We start from the raw sequence: 26,948 nt of genomic DNA on the forward strand, positions 1-26,948 counted from the left end.
ACCTTTCATCAAACACTTTGACCACAAGGCTGCCATGCTCATTTGAAAGAATACTGAACACTCAACAGTTAAACTCTAAAAATAATTTGATCTTACCTAAACTTATTTCCCCTACTCTTACATAGGATGTGGACTTCAAAGACAAGGACTTCCTGTGTTTCAAAAACAGCGCCACACATGGTGCCACACCTCTTGCTGTTAAGGAAAGATTGGTAGTTGGTGTTTATGTAGTTGGGGAAATAAGCATCTCACTGTCGTTATTCTACGTTAAAGTGTAGAGGTTACAGTCTTGTTTGTTTGTTTGTTTGTTTGTTGTTTTATGCCACACTCAGCAATATTCCAGCTATATGAAGGCGGTCTGTAAATAGTCTGGACCAGACAAGCCAGTGATCGACATGAGAATTGTTCTATGCAGTTTGGATACAATGACATGCACAAACCAAGTCAGCGAGCCTGACCACCCAATCCCGTTAGTCGCTTCTTACGACAAGTGGGGCAGTCGGGTAGCCTCGTGGTTAAAGTGTTCGCTCATCACGCCGAAGACCCGGGTTCGACTCCCGACATGGGTACAATGTGTGAAGCCCATTTCTGGTGTCCCCCGCCGTGATATTGCTGGAATATTGCTAAAAGCGGCATAAAACCATACTCACTCACTCACTCACTCACTCACTCTTACGCCAAGCACAGTCGCCTTTTATGACATCAAAGAACTAAGATCACTTTTTGGAAAGAGTAGCCATGATGTTTTCTACTGGTCTAATACAGTGTACAAAATAAAGCATGAAAATCAAGGGACTTTAGCTATAGCCCAAATGTTCATGGTTAAGATTTAGGTGTCCCCAGATTCAGACACCATAGGAGAACATGTGTGTGACCAGTCCCTTATTTCCCATAATGCTGAGTGCCGGGCAAGGTAACAACATGTACCATCCTTGAGTGAATGAGTGAGTGCGTTGGGGTTAACACTGCTTATAGCAGTATTCCAGTTATATCACGGCGTGTCAGCTTATTGTGGGAGGAAAGCCCGAAGTGATGCAGATCTCAGACATTTATCACTTTGGTGAAACCCATGAGCACGGGTATAGTGATGACAAACCTAGAAACGTAATCGGGGTGAACAGGGATTCGAACCCACAATCATAGGCTTCTGGCGTGCCCAAGGGACGCAACTCTGCACAGCGAGTCGTGGCGCCTTAGACGACTGGGCCATACCATCTTTGAACGTCTGTTAGTATGACATGGCTGGAGATGGGCAGACGCACTATCCACTAAACCACAGGCAGTCTTCCCGGACATGATGAAGGCATGTTAAATAGTTGAAATATTTCAAATGTGTTGTGCGGCTATCTGAAATGTATTGACTGCATGCAGTATGGAAACAACAAACCCATAAACATACACCCAACAATAAAGAAGAAGCTATAGAATAATTGAATAATAAATAGATAATAAATAAATAATAAATAAATAATAAGTAAGTAATAAGTAAATTGTCAGTAAATTGTCAGTCTTTCTTCAAATGTGACCAGCAATGATACTTTTATTGTTAATAATGTTGTTTATCATGAAATGGTTGGTGTTATTGATAGGATAAATCAGTCAGATAAACTTGGTATCATTATATGACAAATATGCAAATGAATCCGACTTTTAGTAAGGCTTGCATAATATAATTTTTGTTCATGATATATTATATTTACCATATGAAAACACACTTGGTGAACAATCTCTATACTTTATTTGTTTGTTTGTTGTGAGCCATACTCAACAATATTCCAGCTATGTGATGGTGGTCTCTTAAAAATCCAGTGATTGACATCATGAGCATTGATCTACACAACTGGTATACTGTGACATGCATCAACCAAGTCAGATAGCCTGACCACCCAATCCCGTTAGTCACCTTGTACAACAAGCAATTCTAAGCCTGATCTTCGTTGGTTTGATACTATGTGACAATATGAACACGTGACACATTCAGCGACTATCTCTCCTTTTTGAACCGACTATAAAGAATAAGGTTCACTAATCTATATGTTTCTTTGAATACAAACAAGTTGAACAGATTTATTTAACTAAATACAGTATGTAAAGTTAGGAAGATATCAGGTAGCAGTTGCCCAATTATCTCTGCAGAGTTGTGTCCCTTGGGTATGCCAGAAACCTGTGGTCGTGGATTTGAATCCTGGTTATGTTTCTGGGTTTGCAAGCACCAAAGCAGCAAACGTCTAAGATCTGCATCACTTCGGTCTTTCCTCCCACATCAAGCTCAAACACTGTGATATAACCAGAATACTGTTCAAAGCAGCATTAGGGACGGTCGGGTAGCCTAGTGGTTAAAGCGTTCGCTCGTCACGCCGAAGACCCGGGTTCGATTCCCGACATGGGTACAATGTGTGAAGCCCATTTCTGGTGTCCCCTGCCGTGATTTTGCTGGAATATTGCTAAAAGCGGCGCAAAACCATACTCACTCACTCACTCACTCAAAGCAGCGTGATACCCGTCTCACTAAGTCACTCACTCACTCACTCACTCACTCACTCACTCACTCACTCACTCACTGTGACAGTATGCCATGAATATGACTGACCACATGAGTGCGGAAATGTTTATTCCGTTCACGGGTTGCCATTGACAGTGAGTCACCCTGGAGGCTCAACAGGAACCAGGGGTCTCTTTCACTGACTCATTTCAAAGTTTATTGTCACTGCATCCAAAAGTTGAAAAGTAAATTGTGTTAACAGGATTTGAAACTGGTTACTAATAGTGTTATTTATGGGTTTGCATTTTGAAAGTCAGATTTGGGGCCAGAAAATGGAGGTGATTATTCTGTTTCTAATTCTCCTGTTGTTGGAAGTGTTTAACTTGTCTGTGTGGTATGTCTGGTTGCATTGACAAGGCCCTTCTAGGAGGTGCAGAGTAGATGTAGAGCAGGGTTAGAAATTGGCACTAGTCATGTAGTCCTTGCCAAACTGCCCAATAGTAAAGGTATCATAAGGACAAGTAGAAATTTGCCATTTTTAAGGGTTTTGCTATATATTATCATTATACGGACTAGTGGACCAAAAATGTTAGTTTCTACCGCTGTAGAGACTAGGATAGCTGTGGGAAGCTGTGCAAGCTTTTTTTGACACCTGCGCCATCATATTTGAAGTTTTAGGAAACTTAATGTCTTCGCAAAGTGTTTTTGTGAGTTTTTTTTACATCTGTGGTAATTTCATATGTTCTTTTACATCAATCAATCTTTGATCCACTTTCAAATCATCCATCTTCCAAAACACCCTTCATAAGACCCAGTCAACCAGCAATATTCATCATTGTCATCGTCATTTGCTGTGCAAAGTTGCCTCCCTTTGGCATGCCAGAAACCTGTGATTGTGGGTTCGAATCCCGGGTTTGTCGGATTATGTTTCTGGGTTTGTCAGCACCAGTCCCCTGCTTATTTGTTTCACCAATGTGGTAAACATCTGAGACATGCAGCATATCAGGCTTTCCTCCCACATCAAGCTGATGCACCCTGATATGAATGGAATTCTGTTCAAAGCTGTGTTAAAACCAACTCACTCACTCACTCACTCACTCACTCACTCACTCACTCACTCACTCACTCACTCACTCACTCACTCACCTAGTGGTTAAAGCGTTCGCTCGTCACGCTGAAGACCCGGGGTTCGATTCCCAACATGGATACAATGTGTGAAGCCCATTTCTGGTGACCCCTGCCGTGATAATGCTGGAATATTGCTAAAAGTGGCGTAAAACCATATTCACTCACTCACTCACTCCTCCCTGTATGTATACCTACCATCATGTCCTTGTAATCTTTTAACAATAAAGTTGCAGGATTGGTGATTGATAGCCTGTTTTGTTGTTGATGACTTATGTTGTTTTGTTGTTGATAACCTGTTTTGTTGTTGATGACTTATGTTGTTTTGTTGTTGATAACCTGTTTTGTTGTTGACGACTTGTGTTGTTTTGTTGTTGATGACTTATGTTGTTTTGTTGTTGATAACCTGTTTTGTTGTTGACGACTTGTGTTGTTGTTTCCAGACTCTGAAACAGAACACAGAGGTTCGGGGCGGTGAGGAGGCACGACTCACATCTGTCAAATGTGAAATGGGCACCCAGACACCAGACAGACAATCGGTATGATATTGTCTATTTCAGGTTCAAACCTGGCCTTCAGACTGACAGAAATAACACAGGTTAATTCAGTTAAAGTACCCAGTTGAATCTGCACGACAATTTCACAAACTTGATTTCGATTTTGTTGCATGATTTTGATTGGACGATGCATGGACTCGTTAGTCCAGCCAAAATGTAACTCCATAATACCCGCCTAGTTTTGCAAGGGTGGAAACTGGACTTTTATAGTCAGTTAGACCGCCTCCGTGGTCTTGTGGTAGAGCGTCCGCCCGGAGAGCGGAAGGTCCGGGGTTCGATCCCCGGCCGCGTCATACCAAAAGACGTTAAAAGATGGTACTTGTTGTTACTCTGTCTGGCGCTCGGCATTAAGGGGCTAAAAAAAGGACTGGTCGGCTCGGAGTCAGTATACTGTGTCTGAGTGGGGTATTCATGTTAAACTGTGGCATGGTATCTCAGTGTGCTAGCACTATAAATCGACATCAGTCCGGACTAGTACAAGCAGCCACACAAACACACACACGTACATGCACGTCGCTATATAAGTGCAATAATCTTGGACGCGACGTTAAACCCAATTTCACCTCACCTATAGTCAGTTAACTCCCTTGCCTCGGGAAGATGGGCAAACCGTGAACATCAAGGTGGGTGGGATGAATAGAATGGCTGGTGGTCATTGTAGGTGGGGGCATCATTGGATTTTGATGGGAACAAGGTGATCAGTGTTATAGAATCTAGATGCTGAAATACCTACAGATGCTCCATTTATGTTAGTTGGGCAGTATCATGGAGGAAAACGTCAAAATAAGTGATTCAGTTTAAATGCTAATATTGAGGACATATTAAAGAACATGCAATTATGTATGTCTGTTTCCTTGTGATGTCTTGTAAGCTACTTCCTGTAAACTGTCACTATGGTGGATCTCACATCTGGCAAAACGGAAAACAGGACGGGGACTGGGAATATGTGAATTATATCCGTGAAGATCCGGGTTTGAAATGATCATCAGGAACCCACGCTTGTTTGAAGCAACTAACAGGATCGGGTGGTCAGATTTGGTGACTCTGTTGATGCATGTCATTGTATTCCAATGGCATGGATCATTGCTGATGACAGCAATCACTGGATTGTCCAGTCCAGACTTGATTATTTACAGACTGCTATATTATAATGCTCTGAAATACTGTTGAGTGTGGCGTCACGTCACACACACTCCGAAAAACACAAAACTTTTGATGTAACCTTTGCTCAATTTCTTTACTTGAATTTTTCTAACCACACACTTTGTATAAGGAGGTAGGTTATAAAAAATAGAGAAGTATAAACAGAGAAATGTAATATTATGCAAAAAAATCCCAATTCAATTCATGGCGCTTGTCGTAAGAGGCAACTATCGGGATTGGGAGGTCAGGCTCGCTGACTTGGTTGATGCATGTCATCGTATCCCAATAGCGTGGATTGATGCTCATGATGTCAATCACTACTTTGAACAATATTTCAGTTATAATCATACGGTGTCATGTTGGAGAAAGCCCAATGGCTTTAGGCATTTAAATTATTTTGGAGAAACGCACAAGGATGGGTATGGTGCTGACAAACCTGAAGACATGATCAGACTAAACTGGGATCTGACCTCATGATCATGGCAACTTAGATCTGGATCGGGCAGTCAGGATCGCAGACTTGGTTGATGAACATCATCGTATCCCAGTTGTGTAAATCAAAGCTCATGATGTTAATCATTAGATTGTCTGGTCAAGATTTGATTATTTACAGACCTCCGTCATAAAGCTGGAATATTGCTGAGTGCGGCATCAAACAACAAACAAAGAAGCATCACATTGGCGCAAAACTTGTTTCAATTATTTTGAAAATAATTGTAAGGGGATACAACCAACAAATAATCAGTTTACCGTGACCTTCATACGAGGCGTTTGCCTGCCATACAGTTGGTTCCATGTAGAATGCGTTCTGTGACTATCATGTACAGTGTAACATAGTTACCTCATGTATCACAGTAATCATAGTGTTCCTGCAGCCATTGACACCAAATATATCTGTTTTCAATTTGAGGTTTCATATGACAATATATTATTTAGGTCAAGGTTGTTTTGATATGTGACGTTGGATCCTGGTGTTGTTGACTACAGTGAGAGATTGTCTGTCCTGTAGTGAGTGTCCATCAGTCCTTCGTGTAGGATGTAAGGTAGTGCTGGCAGTGTTGGAATCAACCCTCAGTAGCCATGGGTCGTCTAGAGGTTATGGCGTTTGCTGATCATATTAAAAGTCTGGATTCAAATCTCCAACTTTTAAATTTAAGAAACGGAAAGGGAGGGGGTTGGGGACTGTACGAATCCATTATTGTTGTTCTTGTCTACAGATGAATAAACCATACTTAAGACATAAATTGCAGTTTAAAGATAAACAAAACATTTTTTATGATACAGTGTACTTTTTTGGGAACATTTTGATGTTTTTTGTCATATTCTAGTCTTTGTTAGGAAATTAGCGTCAAGTCAATTGCATTTCATTATTTTAAGTTAACATGTGATGTTTTGTTCATATGACTATAGTTAATCAGTCATGATAATATAGTCATATAAAAGAATTAGGTGTTCTTTAACTTCTTTCAAGTAGTATTCATATAAAATCTGTGTCAAATACTTTTGAGAAAAGATATGTTGTTGTTTTATGTCTTTTGAGTTGAATATGATGTTCAGGCTTAGTTTGTTGTCTGTTGCTAAAGACGAGGCTGGCCTAGTCTGTCTTACAGACCCTGATACAAATATATATCAAATACAGCCCATGCAAGTCTATAATGTTTGGCAAGTCTAGATCACTGCAGTATCTGAAAATGAAGAGAGTCACTGGGCTCCTTTTTATTATATTTTTATTAAGATAACTGAACAACTGTTTTTTTATGTAGGATATGTTCATTTCAGAGACTAGATGTTAGTCTAAGGCTGGCCCTGTGGTTCAAGCGTACATACGTCACAAGTAATCCGAGGTTTTATTCCCAATCACGGATCGATTGGTCATCCAAGCAGATGTCTGGTTCAGTGGCGTAATTCTTTGCATGCTTCAGCTTAAAGTATTTGGTATCAAATTCAATTGAGGGTTCATATTTTAAAGGGAACAAAAAGACCTAAGAATAGATTCTATCTATTGTATATGTATAGCAAGACTTTATGGAGTAATTGATCGTCTTACAAAGTCAGTTCGACTCGGCTGTTGACATTCCTAGATGTTTATGGTTGTTCATGTGCTATTAAGCAGAACAATCAGAACATTTAGCAAGTATCATCAAGCCATTCATGTATCAAAATCTTATCATTTACTTTTCATAACTCAGGAATTTGCTAAATTACAGGTGTAGCATCAGCATTCAAAATGATGGTTCCACCCTATGGTGAAGCTCCGAGTTGAAGGGGCTACAAGCTTGAGTGGAGAGCGAGCCTTCATTCAGTCTGATGTACCTGCATGTACAACTATTTACAACAAAGGGATGACAAAAACATGACTCATGGGCTCTCGTCCCCAGTAGGGGCTAGATGTACCGTAGTTAACTTGATTTTAGCATATTCTTTACATCTATCAAACATTCACCCTTTGTGTGATCACAAAGTTTGTTTTTTTATTTGTTGAGTCAGTGCTTGATATTGACAACAATGTGTCAGTGGTTCAAAGGAAAAATCTAATCATCCTGTTATATCTCTACAAGACACAATGGTTCTGACCTGAAAGGGTTTTAAAAGGTATTACTAGAATGAGAAACCAGTTACAGCTTGGTAAAAGGCAACTATGCTTGTCGTAAGAGGCAACTATTGGGATTGGGTGGTCAGGCTCGCTGACTTGGTTGATGCATATCTTTGGTCCCAATTGCGTGGACCGATGCTCATGATATCAATCACTGGATTTTCTGGTCAAGACTCGATTATTTACAGACCGCCGTCATATAGCTGGAATATTGCTGAGTGCGGCGTTAAACAACAAACAAGCTAACTGAAATAGGTTGAAAGGCATCATTGATAACATGTCAGCACATTTGTTAGAGTGAGTGAGTGAGTGATTTGGGTTTAACACCACTTTGAACAGTATTCCAGTCATATCATGGCGTGTCAGCTTAATGTGGAGGAAAGACCGAAGTGATGCAGGTCTCAGACGTTTACCTCGTTGGTCAAACCCACGAGCATGGGTATTGTGCTGACAAACCTAGAAACATAATTGGGGCGAACTGGGATTCAAACCCACAATCATAGATTCAGGAATGCAAGGAATGCAACTCTGCACAGCGAATTGCGGTGCCTTAGATGAGTGGGCCACCTGTGCCCCCATGTTTATTAGAGCATTTACGGTAGATAGAAGCAGACCTGAGGAAGCCAAGTGTACGATCAACAGTCAGTCAGTGCCTTGGTGCATGAATCATCAAGAGGACAGTCTGATGCTGTTGACCTCAACTGGTTGTGTAAACAGTTGGAATAATGGAAAATGGCCTGAAAGAGGGTACAGGGCATGCATAAATTTGAAAATTTGAATTAGAAGATATTTCCATTTTTTTGTGGATCCTTGGTTGAAAAACATAATTCTTGGATTCAAGCATTGCGTATTTTACCTGGATGGTGGAATGTGCTGTGAACTTGTGCAGATTACTGGAATCTAGAGGAGCATTGAGACTGTTGAAAAAATAGGACAGTGATTCCTGATTGGATCTTGCTACCTGGGGCATTTTGAATTGTTGTTGAATCAAATGTGTTGGATTCAAACTGTTCATGGGAATATTTCCCTGAGGACCACGGTTATTGTGTGGCAGGAGACCACGGTTATTGTGTGGCAATGATTCATGGATGAAATATATGAAAATACCATGCAAATGTGTATGGTTGTGTACAGAATTATTTGCATTTATGAAAGTATTGATACACACAGTAGGCGTTAAATCACGGTGAAGTGTTAAAGAAGAAATATGTGTGATTCAGCTGCGTTGAAATTCAATCACCGTTGCTGTTAATTTAAAAAATAAATATATATTTTTTTAATTTTTAACCTGATGATTCATTGGTCTCACCGTCTTTTGAAAAGAGTACCTGACAGCAATTGTGCTAAAAGTAGACTGATTATATTGTTATCGTGAGGTGTTAAAGAAATATGTGTGATTCATCTAATATGAAATTCAATCACCGTTGCTGTTAATTTTTTTCTTCAAATTTACTATTTTACCTGATGAGTCATTGGTACATGCTTAAAAAAAAATACCTGTCAGCTATTGTGTGTGGTAGAAGTGTTCTGCTATACAGTTACGAAAACATTCCCAACACATGCTTCACTCACTGTGGGTGAACGGTCAGTAGCTGTCAATCTTCTCACTGAGTGACATGTGATCCTTCAACATTGACAAATATTGAAGTTCTGTGACAAAAGACTTGTTCTTTTCTTGTTAGGGTTGGTTGGGTGTGTAAATAATCGCCAAGATGGGTTAGAGGTTAATTCAATGTAGCTGGACCACAGAAGGATGCCGAGTGACATTTTGTCTGTCGCAATACATGCACCATGGGAGGAAGTCGCACATTTACAGACCTTGAAATTGACGCTTGGGCTGCGACTGCTAGTCTGAAATTGACGACATAGTGTGTGTGGATCAATATGGTGCACCACGGACCTTAGACGTAATCAGTGTGGAAAAAAACACGTTGAAAGTGACCGGGATACTGGAACGTGTGCTGTGTATTTGTGACAGTTGTTCATTTTGCATCGGTAATGACACGAAGAGGTGAAGGCAGTGTTATTGCAGCTGCAACAGTTGTGGATTTCTTGTCTGATAGGCAGGCGTTTATTTCTGTTTTGGAGACACCTGAACATGGATTTATTCAGTTGGGCTACAGAGGCATTTTGGGGATGATTGCACAGCTGAATGCGATATGTTGACTGGCGGCAGTATTTGTGCACATTAAAGTTAATGACAGTGTAGATTCGTGAGGAGATTGTTTTCTTTGTGCCTGCAGATGCTATTATTCATATTTGGTGTGCCCATGTATTGTAAAAAAATATTTATGTTTCCATAAGTATATTTTGAATGCCATTTGTGAGAAAATAATATGTTGTTTTCCTAAAACAAGTTTTGAATTACTATATAATTGATAATTATAGTTAATTATTCTATCAATTTTAGAATTTAAGAAACCTGGAATTCCTGAAAGAAGGGATTTGTTTCTTTAAAATGTAGACCTTGACAATTTGAGCAGTTGGTGTCATGTTAGTTTACATGAGTTTCTGAATAATATGTGGTAGAAAAGAATAAGTTTATTTGCAAAAAGGCCTCAGGAGACACACAGCAAGTGCAGATAATTCCTCATCTGCAGTGCCTTGTCAGTTAAGTAACAGGTTTCATTCTGAAATTGACATGCAATATACGTGAGTTCAGCTGAAACTGACAGCTGTAAACTGGGGATATACATTTCATAAAATCAATTTCAGGGTTTCAGAGTATAAAATCAATTTAAGTAGAATCTGTTTGATAAATGTTTAAAAAATGTAAACAGATGAAGAATAGGAGCTTTTCCTAAATTGTAACAAGATAAATTTATTGAGAAGACTTCAGGAGTAGCATGTTGATTTCATTAAGAAAGTGTTCTGGATACTGTAATACTGTGCCAAGGAAGGCTGGATTTGAATATAGCATGGCGTATTCATTGCTTAAGAAGCCATCAAGTTAAGTAGCTGTTGTTTAAATGGCCATCCTGACCCATTCCTTATGCACTGACTTGCTAGAGGTGAAGTTAGTTTCCGAGAGGAAGCTTTAAAGCCTGTTGTACACTTAATAAATAGCTGGTGCTATGCTGGCTGAATAAACTCCCATTTAAGAATATTTACGACCAGATCTGGAAGTGCAGGGTTTTATTGAACCTGAAACCTTTTCATCATTTTCGACATGTAATCAGCGAGGGCATTGATCGGAAGGCGTATACTTTTCATGAATTTCACACTCGTTTACGCGTTGTTGACAGTAACGTCCTACGCTGCATGAGCATTTTGGCTCATAGGTTAAGGCTTCAACTGCAACATGCAAACAGATCGATGTACTTATGATCATCCGGAAATGTAAACAGAGGCGGGATTCTTAGGTGACATTGACAAGCCCAGGAATGAAATGAACGTTTCCTTGTTGTTAGTGCAGCATTGTGGTGCTGGATAGATGGCTGCTCACGATGCAAATCGACAGCTATTAACAGAAATTAGAGTACTTGTGAAAAGTCAGAGCTGTGTCAATCAGCTGGGAGCAACACTGAGTCCTTGTGTGGACCAGAAATGGGATTGTTTGTAGGACACAGTGTTATGCTGCTCCTCTGATAGTAATCCTCATCTCTTTGGGAGTGGAGTTGTGGATAGTTTGGAAATCTTTGGAGTACTGATTTCATAAGTTGCATATATTGTTTCATGATTTTGTGACATAGAATGGATGCCTGGTTTGAAGCTACATTTGTTATGTCAGTTTAGATTATGCTTTGATGAGTTGAGTTTCTAGTTTCACATGTCACTGTGACTTGTGTTATGTTTAAACAGCTGGATATTACTGGGACTCTGTGTTTGTGCGTCTGACAGCCGATGTCACGTTTCTTTCAAGATGTGCAACAGTTGTAATAGGAAATGCATACACGACAATATTACTGAAACCGATACCCTGATCCACCAGTGGTGCTTTTTCAACTAAATCTACGTGGGTGTAAATGGACTTTGAGGATTCTGGGATTGTTGTCAGTCATGAGCAATTATGAAACTGAAATACTCATCGATTACAGGACATCAACAAGTGTGTTAAAGAAGGTGCAAATTTGATGCAGTGAAATTGACATGCAATGAGTGACGGAATGGATTTCGTGACGTTTCTGACAGCGAACATAGATGGGTTATCCAATGCTGTTATCACAATGATGGGAAACACTATCTCTCACTCCTACTCTGAAATAACGCTGTGTTTGTTGATATCGTCAGTGACTATTTTATATGGTTTTCTCCTGTTTTGGCGACAGAGACGGGAACATGTACGAGCAGGGTCGTTGAAGAATTCAAGTCAAAGCAGTCCCAGGAGCTCCCGAAAGGTACGTATTTGATTTTTGTTATATTGCTCGTGTAATTAGTGTCCTGCAAAGAACTGCATGTCTACCAAGTCAGAGCCATGTCATCAGTCCCATCTGTTATGTAAGTGAGGTAGGAGCGACTGTTTTTAGTAGAATCCTGCTACAGGGCATGGATATGTTTTGTTGGTTGGTTGTTTAATGCTGCACTCAGCAGTATTTCAGCTATTCAATGGCAGTCTGTAAAATAATCAAATCTGGTCTCAAATCTTGATCAGACAATCTAGTGATTGACATCATGAGCATCAATTTACACAACTGGGATACGATGACATGCATCAACCAAGTCAGTGATCCTGATTGCCCGATCCTGATTTAAATTGCCATGATTGTGAGTTCAGATCCCAGTTAAGTCTGATCATGTTTTCAGATTTGTCAGCACCATACCCGTCCTTGTGCATTTCTCCAAAATAATTTAAATGCCTAAAGGCATTGGGCTTTCTCCAACATGACACCTTATGATTATAACTGAAATATTGTTCAAAGTAGTGATTGACATCATGAGCATCAATCCACGCTATTGGGATACGATGACATGCATCAACCAAGTCAGCGAGCCTGGCCTCCCAATCCCATAAGTCGCCTCTTATGACAAGCATAGGAATTTTTTGTATAATATTAAGAAACATTTCTCTTTTTATACTTCATTTCATCAACCAAGTCAGTGATCCTGACTGCCTGATCCTGATTTTAATTGCCATGATCGTGAGTTCAGATCCCAGTTTGGTCTGATCCTGTCTTCAGGTTTGTCAGCACCATACCCGTCCTTGTGCGTTTCTCCAAAGAGGTAAATGCCTGAAGCCTGCAGTACAGTCTCTCTCCAACATGAAGCCGACATCTTTTGATTATAACTGAACTATTGTTCAAAGTGGTATTAAACCAAACTTACTCATGCATCAAGTTGACATGCCGTAGTATAACTAAAATACTGTTCAACGAGGTGTTAAACCCAACTTACTCACTTACTCCTGAGAATCAGATTGGCTGGTCAGATTCCGGGTTGGAATGAGTGAGTGAGTGAGTTGGGTTTAACGCCGCTTTTAACAGTATTCCACTTATATTGGGGCGTGTCAGCCTAATGTGGGAGGAAAGCCCGAAGTGATGCAGGTCTCAGACGTTTACCACTTCGGTGAAACCCACAAGCACGGGTATGATGCTGACAAACCTAGAAACTTAATCGGGGCGAACCGGGATTCGAACCCACAATCATAGGTTTCTGGCTTGCCCAAGGGACGCAACTCTGCACAGCGAATTGCTGTTCCTAAGATGACTTGGCCACCCTTGCAAACTTATGCTGGTCTTGCGAGGCGGCCAAACAGATTGGCTGGTCAGATTCCTGGTGTGAATAAGTACTGACCAACTGATGCTGGTTGTACGAGGCGGCCAAACAGATTGGCTGGTCAGATTCTAGGTGAGAATGAGTCCTGACCAACTGATGCTGGTTTTACAAGGCGGCCAAACAGATTGGCTGGTCAGATTCTAGGTGAGAATGAGTCCTCACCAACTGATGCTGGTCGTATGAGACAGGCAAATTGATCAGGCTTTGTGACTTGTTTGACTGCACGTCATCGTACCCCGTCAGTGTGGATTGTCAGTCACTGGATTGTCTGGTTCAGACTCGATTATTTACAGGCTGTCGTCATATAGCTCAAAGTGTGGCGTTAAACATCAAACAGTTGTTTAGCAGCTGCAGCCATCTGTCTGTAACATGTCTGAATGATGACAGAAGCAATGGGTCACTTACTCTCTCCTACATATCTGCCCCACTATGTCTCTGAGACGACAAACCTATTAAACAGTCAGTGGTCACAGACTAACAACCACAAACACAGTTGTCATAAACCTAGGGTGGAAAATAACATCCCATCTTCACACCTGTTTACGTTTTATTTATCCTCATTATATTAATGCAATACACTGGAGACGGTTCGTCCGCATGGCACGGAGATGTTATGTTTGACCAAATAGTATTTCTCCCTTCTCATCGGTTGGCTGATAGTTGTGATTGTGTGTGAAGCTGTTCTTGTCAATTACTAGGATGTCATATCAGTGCATTAAAGAGTTAAAGATAATGTCAGTGCATTGAATACTAGTAGTTAAAGATAATGTCAGTGCCTTGAATACTAGTAGTTAAAGATAATGTCAGTGCCTTGAATACTAGTAGTTAAAGATAATGTCAGTGCCTTGAATACTAGTAGTTAAAGATAATGTCAGTGCATTGAATACTAGTAGTTAAAGATAATGTCAGTGCCTTGAATACTAGTAGTTAAAGATAATGTCAGTGCAGTGAATGGTTAAGCATCACATCAGTACGTTGAATAATTAAAGACAATGTCGTTTAATTGAATAAATTATTTTTACGTCAGTGCATTCTATAGTTAAAGATGACATTGGTGCATTCTATAGTTAAAGATAACATCAGTTATTGAATAGTTAAAGATAACATCAGTTATTGAATAGTTTTAGATTACACCAGTTATTGAATAGTTAAAGATTACACCAGCTATTGAATAGTTAAAGATAACATCAGTTATTGAATAAAGATAACATCAGTTATTGAATAGTTTAAGATAACAACAGTTATTGAATAGTTAAAGACAATGACAGTTATTGAATAGTTACAGATAACATCAGTTATTGAATTGTTAAAGATAACGTTGGTGCATTTAATAGTAAAAGTTGACACGGGTGCTCATGGCACCCATTACAGGTAGTTGTCAGGTCGTTGTAACGGTAGATCATCTTCCCGAGGCAAGAGAATTAACTGACTTTAAAAGTCCAGTTTCCACCCTTGCCGTACTAGGCTGGAATTCCTGGGCACAATCGTAGCGCCACCAGTGATTATTATGAGTTATGTCCCTTCTAAACCTCTCCTATGGACCAATCAGATTCCACTTCTCGTATCACTTGCATTTGATTCAAACAAAATGGCGGCGCCTAGTCAAGATGATCTGATCGATAATCAAGACCTATATTGTGATAAAACGGGTCTTATATCGCGAAGTGCATCAAATCACGTGAGCACCTTGATTAAAATCATGAAAAGATTTGGAAAATATCTGTTGACAACAAGTTGGCTGTGCACATGCTTTGCAAATCTGGCAATCGTCTGAAATCAGCACGACAGTTTACGAACTGGAATTCGATTTCGTTGCGCAAAATGTAACTCCATAATACCAGTCTAGTTCGGCAAGGGTGGAAACTGGACTTTTGAAGTCAGTTAACTATCTTGCCTCGGGAAGATGACGGTAGATTTACTAAGCTCATCTCAAGGTCACCACAACCCCACAAAATTTCAAACACTGCTGTCCCAGTAATATAGTTTAACAACTCAACAATTGTGAGGGATAATATTTAGAATGAACTTTATTGGAATTAGAAAGTGTGCATTTGGTGTCACTCAGTATCTCTGATGACTTCTGTTTGTACTGTTGTCACAAACTGCGTACATTTATTGCTGTTGGCCTGCAGATCATTTTGATCTTTAAATCAGGAAGTTCAGGGATTCACTCTTGTTTCAATATCCTCATGAAAGCATGTATTTTCTCTGATGTCAAAAGAACTGAAAAAGGTAGGAAACCTGACAAGGAAACAACAGTCACAGATGCATACTCACAGCATCCTTGTCCTCCCCCCTTCCCCCTCCCCCTCCCATCCATCTGTTCCCTGTCCCCACCCCCCATAAACACACATGGTGTCATCTTCCTCTATGTTCATTTTCCTGAACCATGTGTCTCTTTCAATATTTGCCCTCTCTGATTATATTGCATATTCATGCATGAAAGCATAACCCCAGGGCACCTGTTTTATGTCAAGGAAGTTACCAGCCTGTCCCCTAGTGCCTGCTACCTGCAGATGTCCAGGGGTCTGAAGCACTGTACAGAGTTGCTTCCCTTTGGTGACATTGTGGTTGAAAGCACTGAAACTCACTTTACAGGGTTACATCCCTTGGTGGCCTTGTGGTCTAAAGCACTGAAACTCACTGTACAGAGTAGCAACCCTTGGTGGCCTTGTGGTCTAAAGCACTGAAACTCACTGTACAGAGTTGCATCCCTTGGTGGCCTTGTAGTCTAAAGCACTGAAACTCACTTTACAGGGTTGCATCCCTTGGTGGCCTTGTAGTCTAAAGCACCGAAACTCACTGTACAGAGTAGCAACCCTTGGTGGCCTTGTGGTCTAAAGCACTGAAACTCACTGTACACAGTTGCATCCCTTGGTGGCCTTGTGGTCTAAAGCACTGAAACTCACTTTACAGGGTTGCATCCCTTGGTGGCCTTGTAGTCTAAAGCACCGAAACTCACTGTACAGAGTAGCAACCCTTGGTGGCCTTGTGGTCTAAAGCACTGAAACTCACTGTACAGAGTTGCATCCCTTGGTGGCCTTGTAGTCTAAAGCACTGAAACTCACTGTACAGAGTTGCAACCCTTGGTGGCCTTGTGGTCTAAAGCACTGAAACTCTATTGACTATTGGGGCTATTTTCACTGTTGTGATTGGATTACAAAAGTACCCCACACTGTTGCAATAGTATTGTGATAGTAATAAACCAACTTAAAGGCTTGATACTTATATTAGTCACTGTAACAGAAATGAATAAAGTATTGTTTACAATGTAAATGTCAGCCATTTCCAGGTTTGGATTGGTCCCTAGCAACCATGCTTGTTGACTAAACCTTGTCGACTTAATGGCTCGGGTGGTCAGAATCAGCCACTTGATTGATTGTGTGCCATTGTTCTCCAGTTGAGTGGACCATTGTTCATAATATCAATTACTAGTCTGGATGACACGTGCAGCCATCACATTGAATTCAGAGATGGATATTAGCAGAGATACATATCCTTCTGTCAAGGTGAAAATGAATTCCTTTGACAAGCAGAATTTTGAGTTTATTGATGATCAGTTCACACAGCCATATGTACCTTCAGGAAGGACATGTTTATTGATGATCAGTTCAGCCCTCTGTACCTTCAGGAAGGACATGTTTATTGATGATCAGTTCAGCCCTATGTACCTTCAGGAAGGACATGTTTATTGATGATCAGTTCCCACCTTTGTACCTTCAGGAAGGACATGTTTATTGATGATCAGTTCAGCCCTCTGTACCTTCAGGAAGGACATGTTTATTGATGATCAGTTCAGCCCTCTGTACCTTCAGGAAGGACATGTTTATTGATGATCAGTTCAGCCCTATGTACCTTCAGGAAGGACATGTTTATTGATGATCAGTTCAGCCCTCTGTACCTTCAGGAAGGACATGTTTATTGATGATCAGTTCCGCCCTATGTACCTTCAGGAAGGACATGTTTATTGATTATCAGTTTAGCCCTCTGTACCTTCAGGAAGGACATGTTTATTGATGATCAGTTCCCCCCTATGTACCTTCAGGAAGGACATGTTTATTGATGATCAGTTCAGCCCTATGTACCTTCAGGAAGGACATGTTTATTGATGATCAGTTCCGCCCTATGTACCTTCAGGAAGGACATGTTTATTGATTATCAGTTTAGCCCTCTGTACCTTCAGGAAGGACATGTTTATTGATGATCAGTTCCGCCCTATGTACCTTCAGGAAGGACATGTTTGTTGATGATCAGTTCAGCCCTATGTACCTTCAGGAAGGACATGTTTGTTGATGATCAGTTCCGCCCTATGTACCTTCAGGAAGGACATGTTTATTGATGATCAGTTTAGCCCTATGTACCTTCAGGAAGGACATGTTTATTGATGATCAGTTCAGCCCTATGTACCTTCAGGAAGGACATGTTTATTGATGATCAGTTTAGCCCTATGTACCTTCAGGAAGGACATGTTTATTGATGATCAGTTCAGCCCTATGTACCTTCAGGAAGGACATGTTTATTGATGATCTGTTCAGCCCTATGTACCTTCAGGAAGGACATGTTTGTTGATGATCAGTTCAGCCATATGTACCTTCAGGAAGGACATGTTTATTGAAACAACCGCATGGCAATGAGGCCGGGCAGTGTTGGAAACTGGCACTGTAGTCCTTACCAAACAGCCCAATATTTAGGGTATCCTAAGGACTAGTAAAAATTTGCCTGTGGACTAAAACTGTTAGTTTCTATTGCAGTTAGGGCGTACTCTCAATATATCCACATATGGATGCAGCAACTTCTGCAATAGTAGGGGTCTCTGGAAGGATCTCTACACATAGTAGTCATGAAGCAGCATCATGATTCCAGTGGTGAAGATGGATGACTTAATCAATGGCATTTTTCAGCTTTTGCCTCCTTAAACACTCAGCATGTTTGCCTCATTTCCGTCTTAACGGGTTTGTATTGATTTTTAAGATTGACTTGTGTACTAATTCTGTCCTGATTTCTGTTTCCTGGTTCTCTGCACTGGCATGTGGGGAGATACTGACACAACCCAGGAAACCCCACTTCCAATCTCATTAAAATCAGATCTTAGTTCTCGCTACCGCTAAACAAAGATCTGAGGACATCCAGTTACGGGTCACGTCAGACCGACCTTGCGCGAACTTTGACTGACCAATGGAATTACCAATCAGAAGGCAGCTTTCTCATGCTTTACGGCACTAATTTCAAATTGGCGACTACGCTTCGAAACATTTTTTGACACATTCTCGATTACAAATTTGAAACCTGAACAAAAGAACATTCTGGAATGGCTAATAAATGGTCTAGATTGTATGGATACAGTCGTCAAACCCGTAACTATCGTTCGGAGTTAAAATTTTCGAGGCTGCATGATCAGAAATCACATTCCGACTATCACTTTCATAATCTGGTAAGCGATGCTCTGATTGGTCGGATGAAAGGTCGTTCTGACGTGACCCCTAAAGGGATATCCTCAGATCTTTGTTTAGCGGTAGCGAGAACTGAGGTCTGATTTTAATGAGATTGCCCCACTTCCAACACCTCAGGGCTCCATTTACGGAGCTTGATTAAACTTGCACCAGGTGCTTGTTGACAGGAAAACCTAGTTGCACCAGACAAAAGTAGGTTGCACCCTGGTCCCGTAAAGTTATCAAGGTTGAAACAGAGATGCATAAACAAAACAAAACAAAACAAAACAAAACAAAACAAAACAAAACAAAACAAAACAAAACAAAACAAAACAAAACAAAACAAAACAAAACAAAACAAAACAAAACAAACTACAGTTTGTAAACTGTTTAGCTCACTGGATTTGAGTTGACCATTATGTCTGATTTAGATGTGTCTTGTGGACAATGAGAAACAAAACAAAACAAAACAAAACAAAACAAAACAAAACAAAACAAAACAAAACAAAACAAAACAAACCAAACTACAGTTTGTAAACTGTTTAGCTCACTGGATTTGAGTTGACCATTATGTCTGATTTAGATGTGTCTTGTGGACAATGAGAAAGAATGGTCATTATTTTTTAAACTAAATTTGTAAATATTACAAACAAACAAGACTTAAAACTAAAACAATATCAATAAGAACTGTTTGCCATTCATATAAATTTTCATTTTGTTTTAAAGGAAAATGTTTTGTTTATTTACCACACACCCTATTCGACTGACTCTTGACGAACTGCAACAGATCAAAGCCACCAAGCAACTTAACTCTACTTGACTAGGAGCCATTGTTTGCCAGATCAATTAGCAGTTCAAGTGGTGTATTTATACAGTTAATATAAGAACCTTGAAAGTTTTTCACATCCCCTGCAAACATGGCTATTGTTTAGCTTATGAATGGACAAAACTGTGCCATGAGGTTTCCCACAATATGCTGTGCATTTGGCTCATGGTCATTCACTGATCGTCCAGGACTGTATTTGGGGCTTTGTTTGACGTTGGCTTTTCGCCCACATCATGTTGTAGGCACAGGTAATTCTTCACCAACCAAAACAGGGCTCTCAGTATTGACTTGTTTAACCAGCTAGTTAAGCTGTCAGACAGGAGTTGATGTTTGGGATAAGGTCCCCAGCACTCCATGCTTGTCTCTTTGATGGACTACAGGACAGATAAGGTCCCCAGTACTCCATGCTTGTCTCTATGATGAACTACAGGACAGATAAGGTCCCCAGTACTCCATGCTTGTCTCTATGATGGACTACAGGACAGATAAGGTCCCCAGTACTCCATACTTGTCTCTATTATGGACTACAGGACAGATAAGGTCCCCAGTACTCCATGCTTGTCTCTATGATGGACTACAGGACAGATAAGGTCCCCAGTACTCCATGCTTGTCTCTATGATGGACTACAGGACAGATAAGGTCCTCAGTACTCCATGCTTGTCTCTATTATGGACTACAGGACAGGCAAGGTCCCCAGTACTCCATGCTTGTCTCTATGATGGACTACAGGGTAGATAAGGTCCCCAGTACTCCATGCTTGTCTCTATGATGGACTACAGGACAGATAAGGTCCCCAGTACTCCATGCTTGTCTCTATGATGGACTACAGGACAGATAAGGTCCCCAGTACTCCATGCTTGTCTCTATGATGGACTACAGAACATAAAAGGTCCCCTGTAGTCCATGCTTGTCTCTATGATGGACTACAGGACATATAAGGTCCCCAGTACTTCATACTTGCCTCTGTAATGAATACAAGGGCAGAATAGATCTAGGGCCATCATAACGGCTGATTTATTAAAACTGTGTTATGACCATGCTTGACCTGGCTGGCCAGTTACCCTGCCAGTGTTTGTCTACTTAGGATACAGTTTCACCCCTTTGATAATGGTGCCTATCTAGAGGACTGTTGGCATGAAAGTGCACCAGGTGTACCTAGCCTTGCAATGACACATCTGAAGAGTAGGCCAAGGTCGCAAAGTGACAGGTGACAGCTTGGTGAAATATATGTACAGTGTCAATATATGCATCTGATATATATGCGACCCTATTATAACTTTGAAATGGATATGCTGACACTGTGGAACCTTTGTTAATCAAAAAGAATGAACTTTTGTTACAGTTTACTTTAATTTATGAAATGTTGAATACCATGTGTTCTGGTATTGTAAATGTTAATAAATTGTCAACCAGGTATAATCGTTTGTGTTTTAAAAAAAAGACAATTTTTTTTAAAAGATTCAAAATATGGTAAAGTTTTGAATTTGTATTCATTGTTAATACACTGACAGAACTAGGGGTCTGAACTATATTGACCTCAATCTCTTCTTACTGTGCATAGTTGCTTCCCTTTGGCATGCCAGGATCTGCTGATCTTGAGTTTAAATCTCATCATTTTGGTCTAGTATTAACATCAAATACTCACAACAAAAAGTGATGAGGGTTTGTATTTAGATAAACATGTTTAGGACTTTGTGTAAGTACATTGTTGAAACATGATGTAAGTGTATACATTATTGAAAGAGAAGGGTCAGTTTCAAGTTCTATTTTAATCTATTGTCATCACTTTAAATGTAGGGTATAGTGCTGACTTTTGTCCTGTGAGTCATACACACGCAGTCCGGGCAGTGTTCCTGCTGGCACAACACATCATACTAAACTGACCTATTTTCACATTGAATACGTCAAGGCATTTATGTGTTAGGTAATGGGCTACAGATCTTTCACCATACCATGGGATTGATGAACAAAACATAACAAGATTAAGTTTTTAAGCGATAATGTTTTAAACATGGTGTGGTTAAAAGTGCCTGTCTGCCTGTCTGGCTGTTTGTCTGTCTGTCTGTCTGTCTGTATGGCTGTCCGTCCGTCCGTCCTTCTGTCAGTGAGTGTGTGTCTCTGTGTGAACTACCCAAAAACAAATTAAAATGGTACTTGTTGTTTCCCTTCCTGGCATTAGGGAGATAAAACAAGGACTGGTCGGCTTGGAGTCAGTCTGCTGTCTGAGTGGGGTGTCAGGTTCTAAGTGGCCTAGTATTATACAACCAGCGTTAGGACAAGCACAAATGCACCCATGCACATCACTTTCAACACCATGTCAAAACCAAATTCACCTCACCTCACCAACATGTGATCCTGCTGATTGAGTGTCCTCAAACCCCGATAGCATGGCTCATGGCAAAGGCTATGTACTTGAACACTTGTTTATCTGATCCCAGCTTAGATATCATTCTCCTGGCATATAGTTTATGGGGATATAGCCATCATCTGGTCTCTGTGACCATCCGTATTCGTTTCCGAAGCATAACTTCAAAACAGTAAAACATATTTCATCCAAACATGGTAGTGACAATTGCATTAAACAGGGGTTGAAGTGGTGAGAGGAATGGAGGATCTGTTAACTCTTGATGGCTCTTGTTTTTGTATACAAGCAGCCATGAGATGTCTGTAATGTTTTGTACAGTTAAACAACATTCCAAAACAATACTACCAGGAAATGTTATATATAAGAACTGTAGGTAAATAGATCTCATCTGAGACGATAACCGCCTCCGTGGTCTAGTGGTAGAGCGTCTGTCCTGAGAGCGGAAGGTCCAGGGTTCGATCCCTGGCTGCATCATACCAAAAGACATTTAAAGATGGTACTTGTTGTTACCCTGTCTGGCGCTCAGCATTAAGAGGCTAAAACAAGGACTGGTCGGGTCAGAGTGAGTATAATGTGTCTGAGTGGGATATTCATGTTAAACTGTGGCAAGGTATCTCAGTAAGCTAGTACTATAAATCGGCATCAGTCCTGACTAGTACAAGCAGCCACACACACACACACATACATGAACGTCGCTAAGTTAAACCTAATTTCATCTCACCTCATTTGAGACGCTTGTAGTTAAATTAAGCCACTTTGAGGTTCTAGCTCCACTAGTTTAGCAGCATATCATTACACATCTATCAATACAATACTATAAGGGAATAGGTAGGATAAGGTTCATTTTCGGCCCACAGGTCTGCTATTTAAAAAATTGAGAAGACGCTTAGAAATTGCTCTCAACATTATTAGATACGCTCTAAGCTTCGTTCATTTCAACAATTGTATGTTTGGGACTTTGGATAAAATGTGTCCGAAAGGCTGATTCTAGATGTTTTAAGGAAGTCTTTTCTAATGTTTGAACATGAGCAAGCCTTTGACGCAAGCTGATTCTCCTAGGAGATTTCCTAAAAACTTTGTTGTGGATATAAACTCCCCACGAGGTTGGTTGGTTGTTTTTTTTAACACCGGACTCAGCAGTATTGCAGCTATATGACGGTGGTCTGTAAATAATTGAGTCTGGACCAGACAATCCAGTGATTGATATCATGAGCATCGATCCACGCAATTGGGATCAATGACATGGTTCCACTAAATCAGCGAGCCTGACCACCCGATCCTGTTAGTTGCCTTTTACATCAAGCATGGGTTGCTGAAGACCTATTGTACCCATGATCTTCACGGGTCTCCCCACGAGGTCTTGATGGGGAATGGAGAATGTAAGCCCAGGAAGGAGGGAAATAGGGGAGGGGCAAAGGCCCGACCCAATCTCCCCACTCCCCACTCCCCCAGGGCTGCTTACATTCTCCGTCAAGACTTGTGGTGGGGGGAACAGTGGGTTATCAAACTTTACGGGGTTACGTAACACGATATGTGAGGTTACAGATTCACTTTTGTATTCACATCAAGAGGCTAGTTTATAAAACGTTAAATTTCACGGAATGCCCGCTTACCCCGGCATACTTAAGCTGGAATGCCAGCTTCCCCGGGCGTTCTGATGGAATAACTCCTCTACGGGTTTACCCGAGAAAAGTCCAACCTATATTTATAACAGAGTGACATCGACATAAATATTCATCCTGGGTCACCTACTTTCTCACATTAAAATTTGATTTAAAGTTCTAATATTTTGCCTTTTTCACTCATTTTTGCTATATTTGTGTATTGGACTGTCTGAGAGGTCCCAAACTTGAAAGTGTAAGAAAATATAAAGACTAGTTGTTTGATAGTGTTCAGACCAATATTTCCAAGTTTTTAACCTTCCCATTTGACACTACCGATCGACTGAACAAGTCCCATATCCTACTTTCTCTTCTACATGATAAAAACAGACATGGAAGTTTCCCTTGCTAAAAACAGTTACACTTAATATGGATGACGTGTCAACAGTTAGCCTCTAACATCTGACCTCAGATTAAATCACATTGAGACAGCCAGGGAAAGACCTGCTTCCTTATATTGTTAAGCGAAGACCCAACGCTGTCCTATTGTAATACCCTCCAGGAACACTGCAGTTCATTCCAACAATGAGGATATTTTGTTTTCCTCCACTAAAGGTAGGAAACTGGATTTAACTTTGTTTTATTTTATTTTTAGGATAATGGTGTTATCTCAAGTTTACAATGTCATAAAACAGATGTTGTGTACGCTTTAAACATTATCACAACTGGAATCTTGGCTTGCAGAGTTTCATGTTAATCTTGCCAAAGGCAGGGTTGTTGAGGAGACATATTGTGTGATATCACCATGGATATTTGTGCTGGAAATGACATTGAATTACTTCAGTGTGGTTTACAGGTATTTATGGCAAGTGTGTAGTGTATCAATCAGTGTTCAAAGTAAACGTTTAATCCCCTAAAGATCCTGGTTAGAATTGGTCTTCCGATACCCATGCTAGTTGTTAGTGAGTGAGTGAGTGAGTACGGTTTTACGCCACTTTTAGCAATATTCCAGCAATATCACGGCGGGGGACTCCAGAAATGGGCTTCACACATTGTACCCATGTCGGGAATCGAACCCGGGTCTTCGGCGTGACGAGCGAACGCTTTAACCACTAGGCTACCCGACCACCCCCGCTAGTTGTTAGGCGATTAATGGAATCTGGTGGTCAGGCTCCGTGACTTGGTTCATGCAGCATTAGAAATTTGCACTAGTCCTGTAGTCCTTGCCAAACTGCCCATTAGTTAAGGTATCATAAGGACTAGTAGAAAGTTGCCATTTTTAAGGCTTTTGCTATATGTTATCATAATGAGGACTTGCAGGCTAAAAATGTTAGTTTCTACCGCTGGTTCATGCATGTCATCATATCCCAATTGTGTCGATCAATGTTTATGATGTCAATCACTGGATTGTCTGGTCCAGATTCGAGTATTTGCAGACCGCCATTATATAACTGGAATATTGAGGAGTGTTGTGTTATTTACAAACAAAATAAAACAAAATCTATTTGTTAAATCAGACAACCACGGGATCATAAGCTATTCCCACTAAGCTCTTTAGAAAATAAGTCGACAAATTTTTCATAAATATCATTACATGGGATGTTTTATGTTTAATTCATGACTATTTATTCAAATACAAATAGTTTGAATAATACCAGTGATCTGATCAACAAGTTTTGCAGGGGGTATGAAAATGAACTCCTACCTTCCATGTGTCCATCCATAGCAAGATGTCGTTTCTGGAGCAAATCTTGAATACTGTACAATATTTCTTCACCAAACTTGGCACAAGGATAGGTCTAGTGGTGACTGGCTCCTTTTGATACTGAGACCCTTACATTTGACATGCAATCTATATAACTAGTGATGTATTCACGACAAGTATTTACCTCTGCGGAAGATATCGATGACTTTGTCCTCTTGATTATATATTCATTCTGCCCAATTTCTCCAAATGGTTTGGGGGAGGTCGGGTAGCCTAGTGGTTAAAGCATTCGCTCGTCACGCCGAAGACCCGGGTTCAATTCCCGACATGGATACAATGTGTGAAGCCCATTTCTGGTGTCCTTCGCCATGATATTGCTGGAATATGGCTAAAAGCGTCGTAAAACCATACTCACTCACTCAAATCCAAATGGTTTTGTACAAATCATTGATTGATGTTACAGATGAACTTGGATTGAGGACTTTGTTTGTGCAGTTGTTAGAGCATTCATGCAAATTTTGAGTCATTTGTCTCGGGTCAATGGTAAACTCAGTCACTCAATACAAATTTGTCACTTATCACCGACGATTGTTCATGAATAATACGTTAATGTCATCTACCATACTGAATGGATGTTTTAACATCAGACATCTGTAGTATTACAAAATGGCTTACATTTGCTAGGTTTAATCCTGCATTTTGTGGTATCTAAATACCTTCTGCTTTTAAGTAAGACCAACTTGTTGGGGATTATCAAAAAGATTAGAAACAAACAACTGTTGTCAGTTGTCTTAGAGCCAATTCGCTGTTCAGATTTACTTGTATTTTCTATGGATAGTTGAACACAAAGACCATGGTGTTAGTAAGTAAAACTAATAACATGAGTTTAGTGGTAGTGACAAAGTGATCGTGAATGGATTAACCGAACTTAGTTTACTTTGATGTAAAGTCCGGTGAAGATTCCTCGTTAGAATTGGTCTTCAGAAACCCATGCTTTTCGTAACAGGTGACCAACGGGATCGGGTGGTCAGGCTCACTGACTTGGTTGATGCATGTCATCGTATCCCAATTGCGTGTATCAATGCTTGTAGTCGCCTTTTACTGCAAGCATGGGTTGCTGAAGACCTATTCTATCCCGGATGTTCATGTGGCTTGTCTTTTTGACAATAGAATATGTTTAATAAGAATATTAATGTATGGACCTATTAGCAAACGTTACTAGACCAAAAGACATTTTCCTAGACCTCGGACTGAGTGGCTAAAGTCAAAGACTGCCATGTTAGTTCATTACTAGAAGAGTTATTTTTTTGTCATGTGTGTTGCTCTTGTCACATGTAGAGGTGTCCATTGCAAATCTTCATACTGATTTTACAGAATTTAAGTCCAAACAATTGAGAAAATTATCCTGA

At 40.3% G+C, this 26,948-nt stretch overlaps 1 protein-coding gene across 7 annotated transcripts in view; it reads left to right on the forward strand.

Moving 5' to 3' along the window:
- The window catches only part of LOC124111293 (rho GTPase-activating protein 39-like), a 212,975-nt gene that overhangs the window by 156,515 nt on the left and 29,512 nt on the right, over window positions 1-26,948 (forward strand). For 5 of the 7 annotated variants that reach the window (XM_046470952.2, XM_046470951.2, XM_046470949.2 and 2 more), the window contains 2 exons: window positions 4,051-4,146; window positions 12,169-12,237. In XM_046470952.2, coding sequence (XP_046326908.1) covers window positions 4,051-4,146; window positions 12,169-12,237 — 165 coding nt within the window. Of the gene's footprint in view, window positions 1-4,050; window positions 4,147-12,168; window positions 12,238-24,333; window positions 24,450-26,948 lie in introns of those variants that run through there. The other 2 variants (XM_046470950.2, XM_046470953.2) reach the window with 2 other exon arrangements.

The sequence above is a fragment of the Haliotis rufescens genome, unplaced genomic scaffold (assembly GCF_023055435.1).
Source record: "Haliotis rufescens isolate VD_foot unplaced genomic scaffold, xgHalRufe1.0.p SCAF_6, whole genome shotgun sequence".
Classification (NCBI taxonomy): domain Eukaryota; kingdom Metazoa; phylum Mollusca; class Gastropoda; order Lepetellida; family Haliotidae; genus Haliotis; species Haliotis rufescens.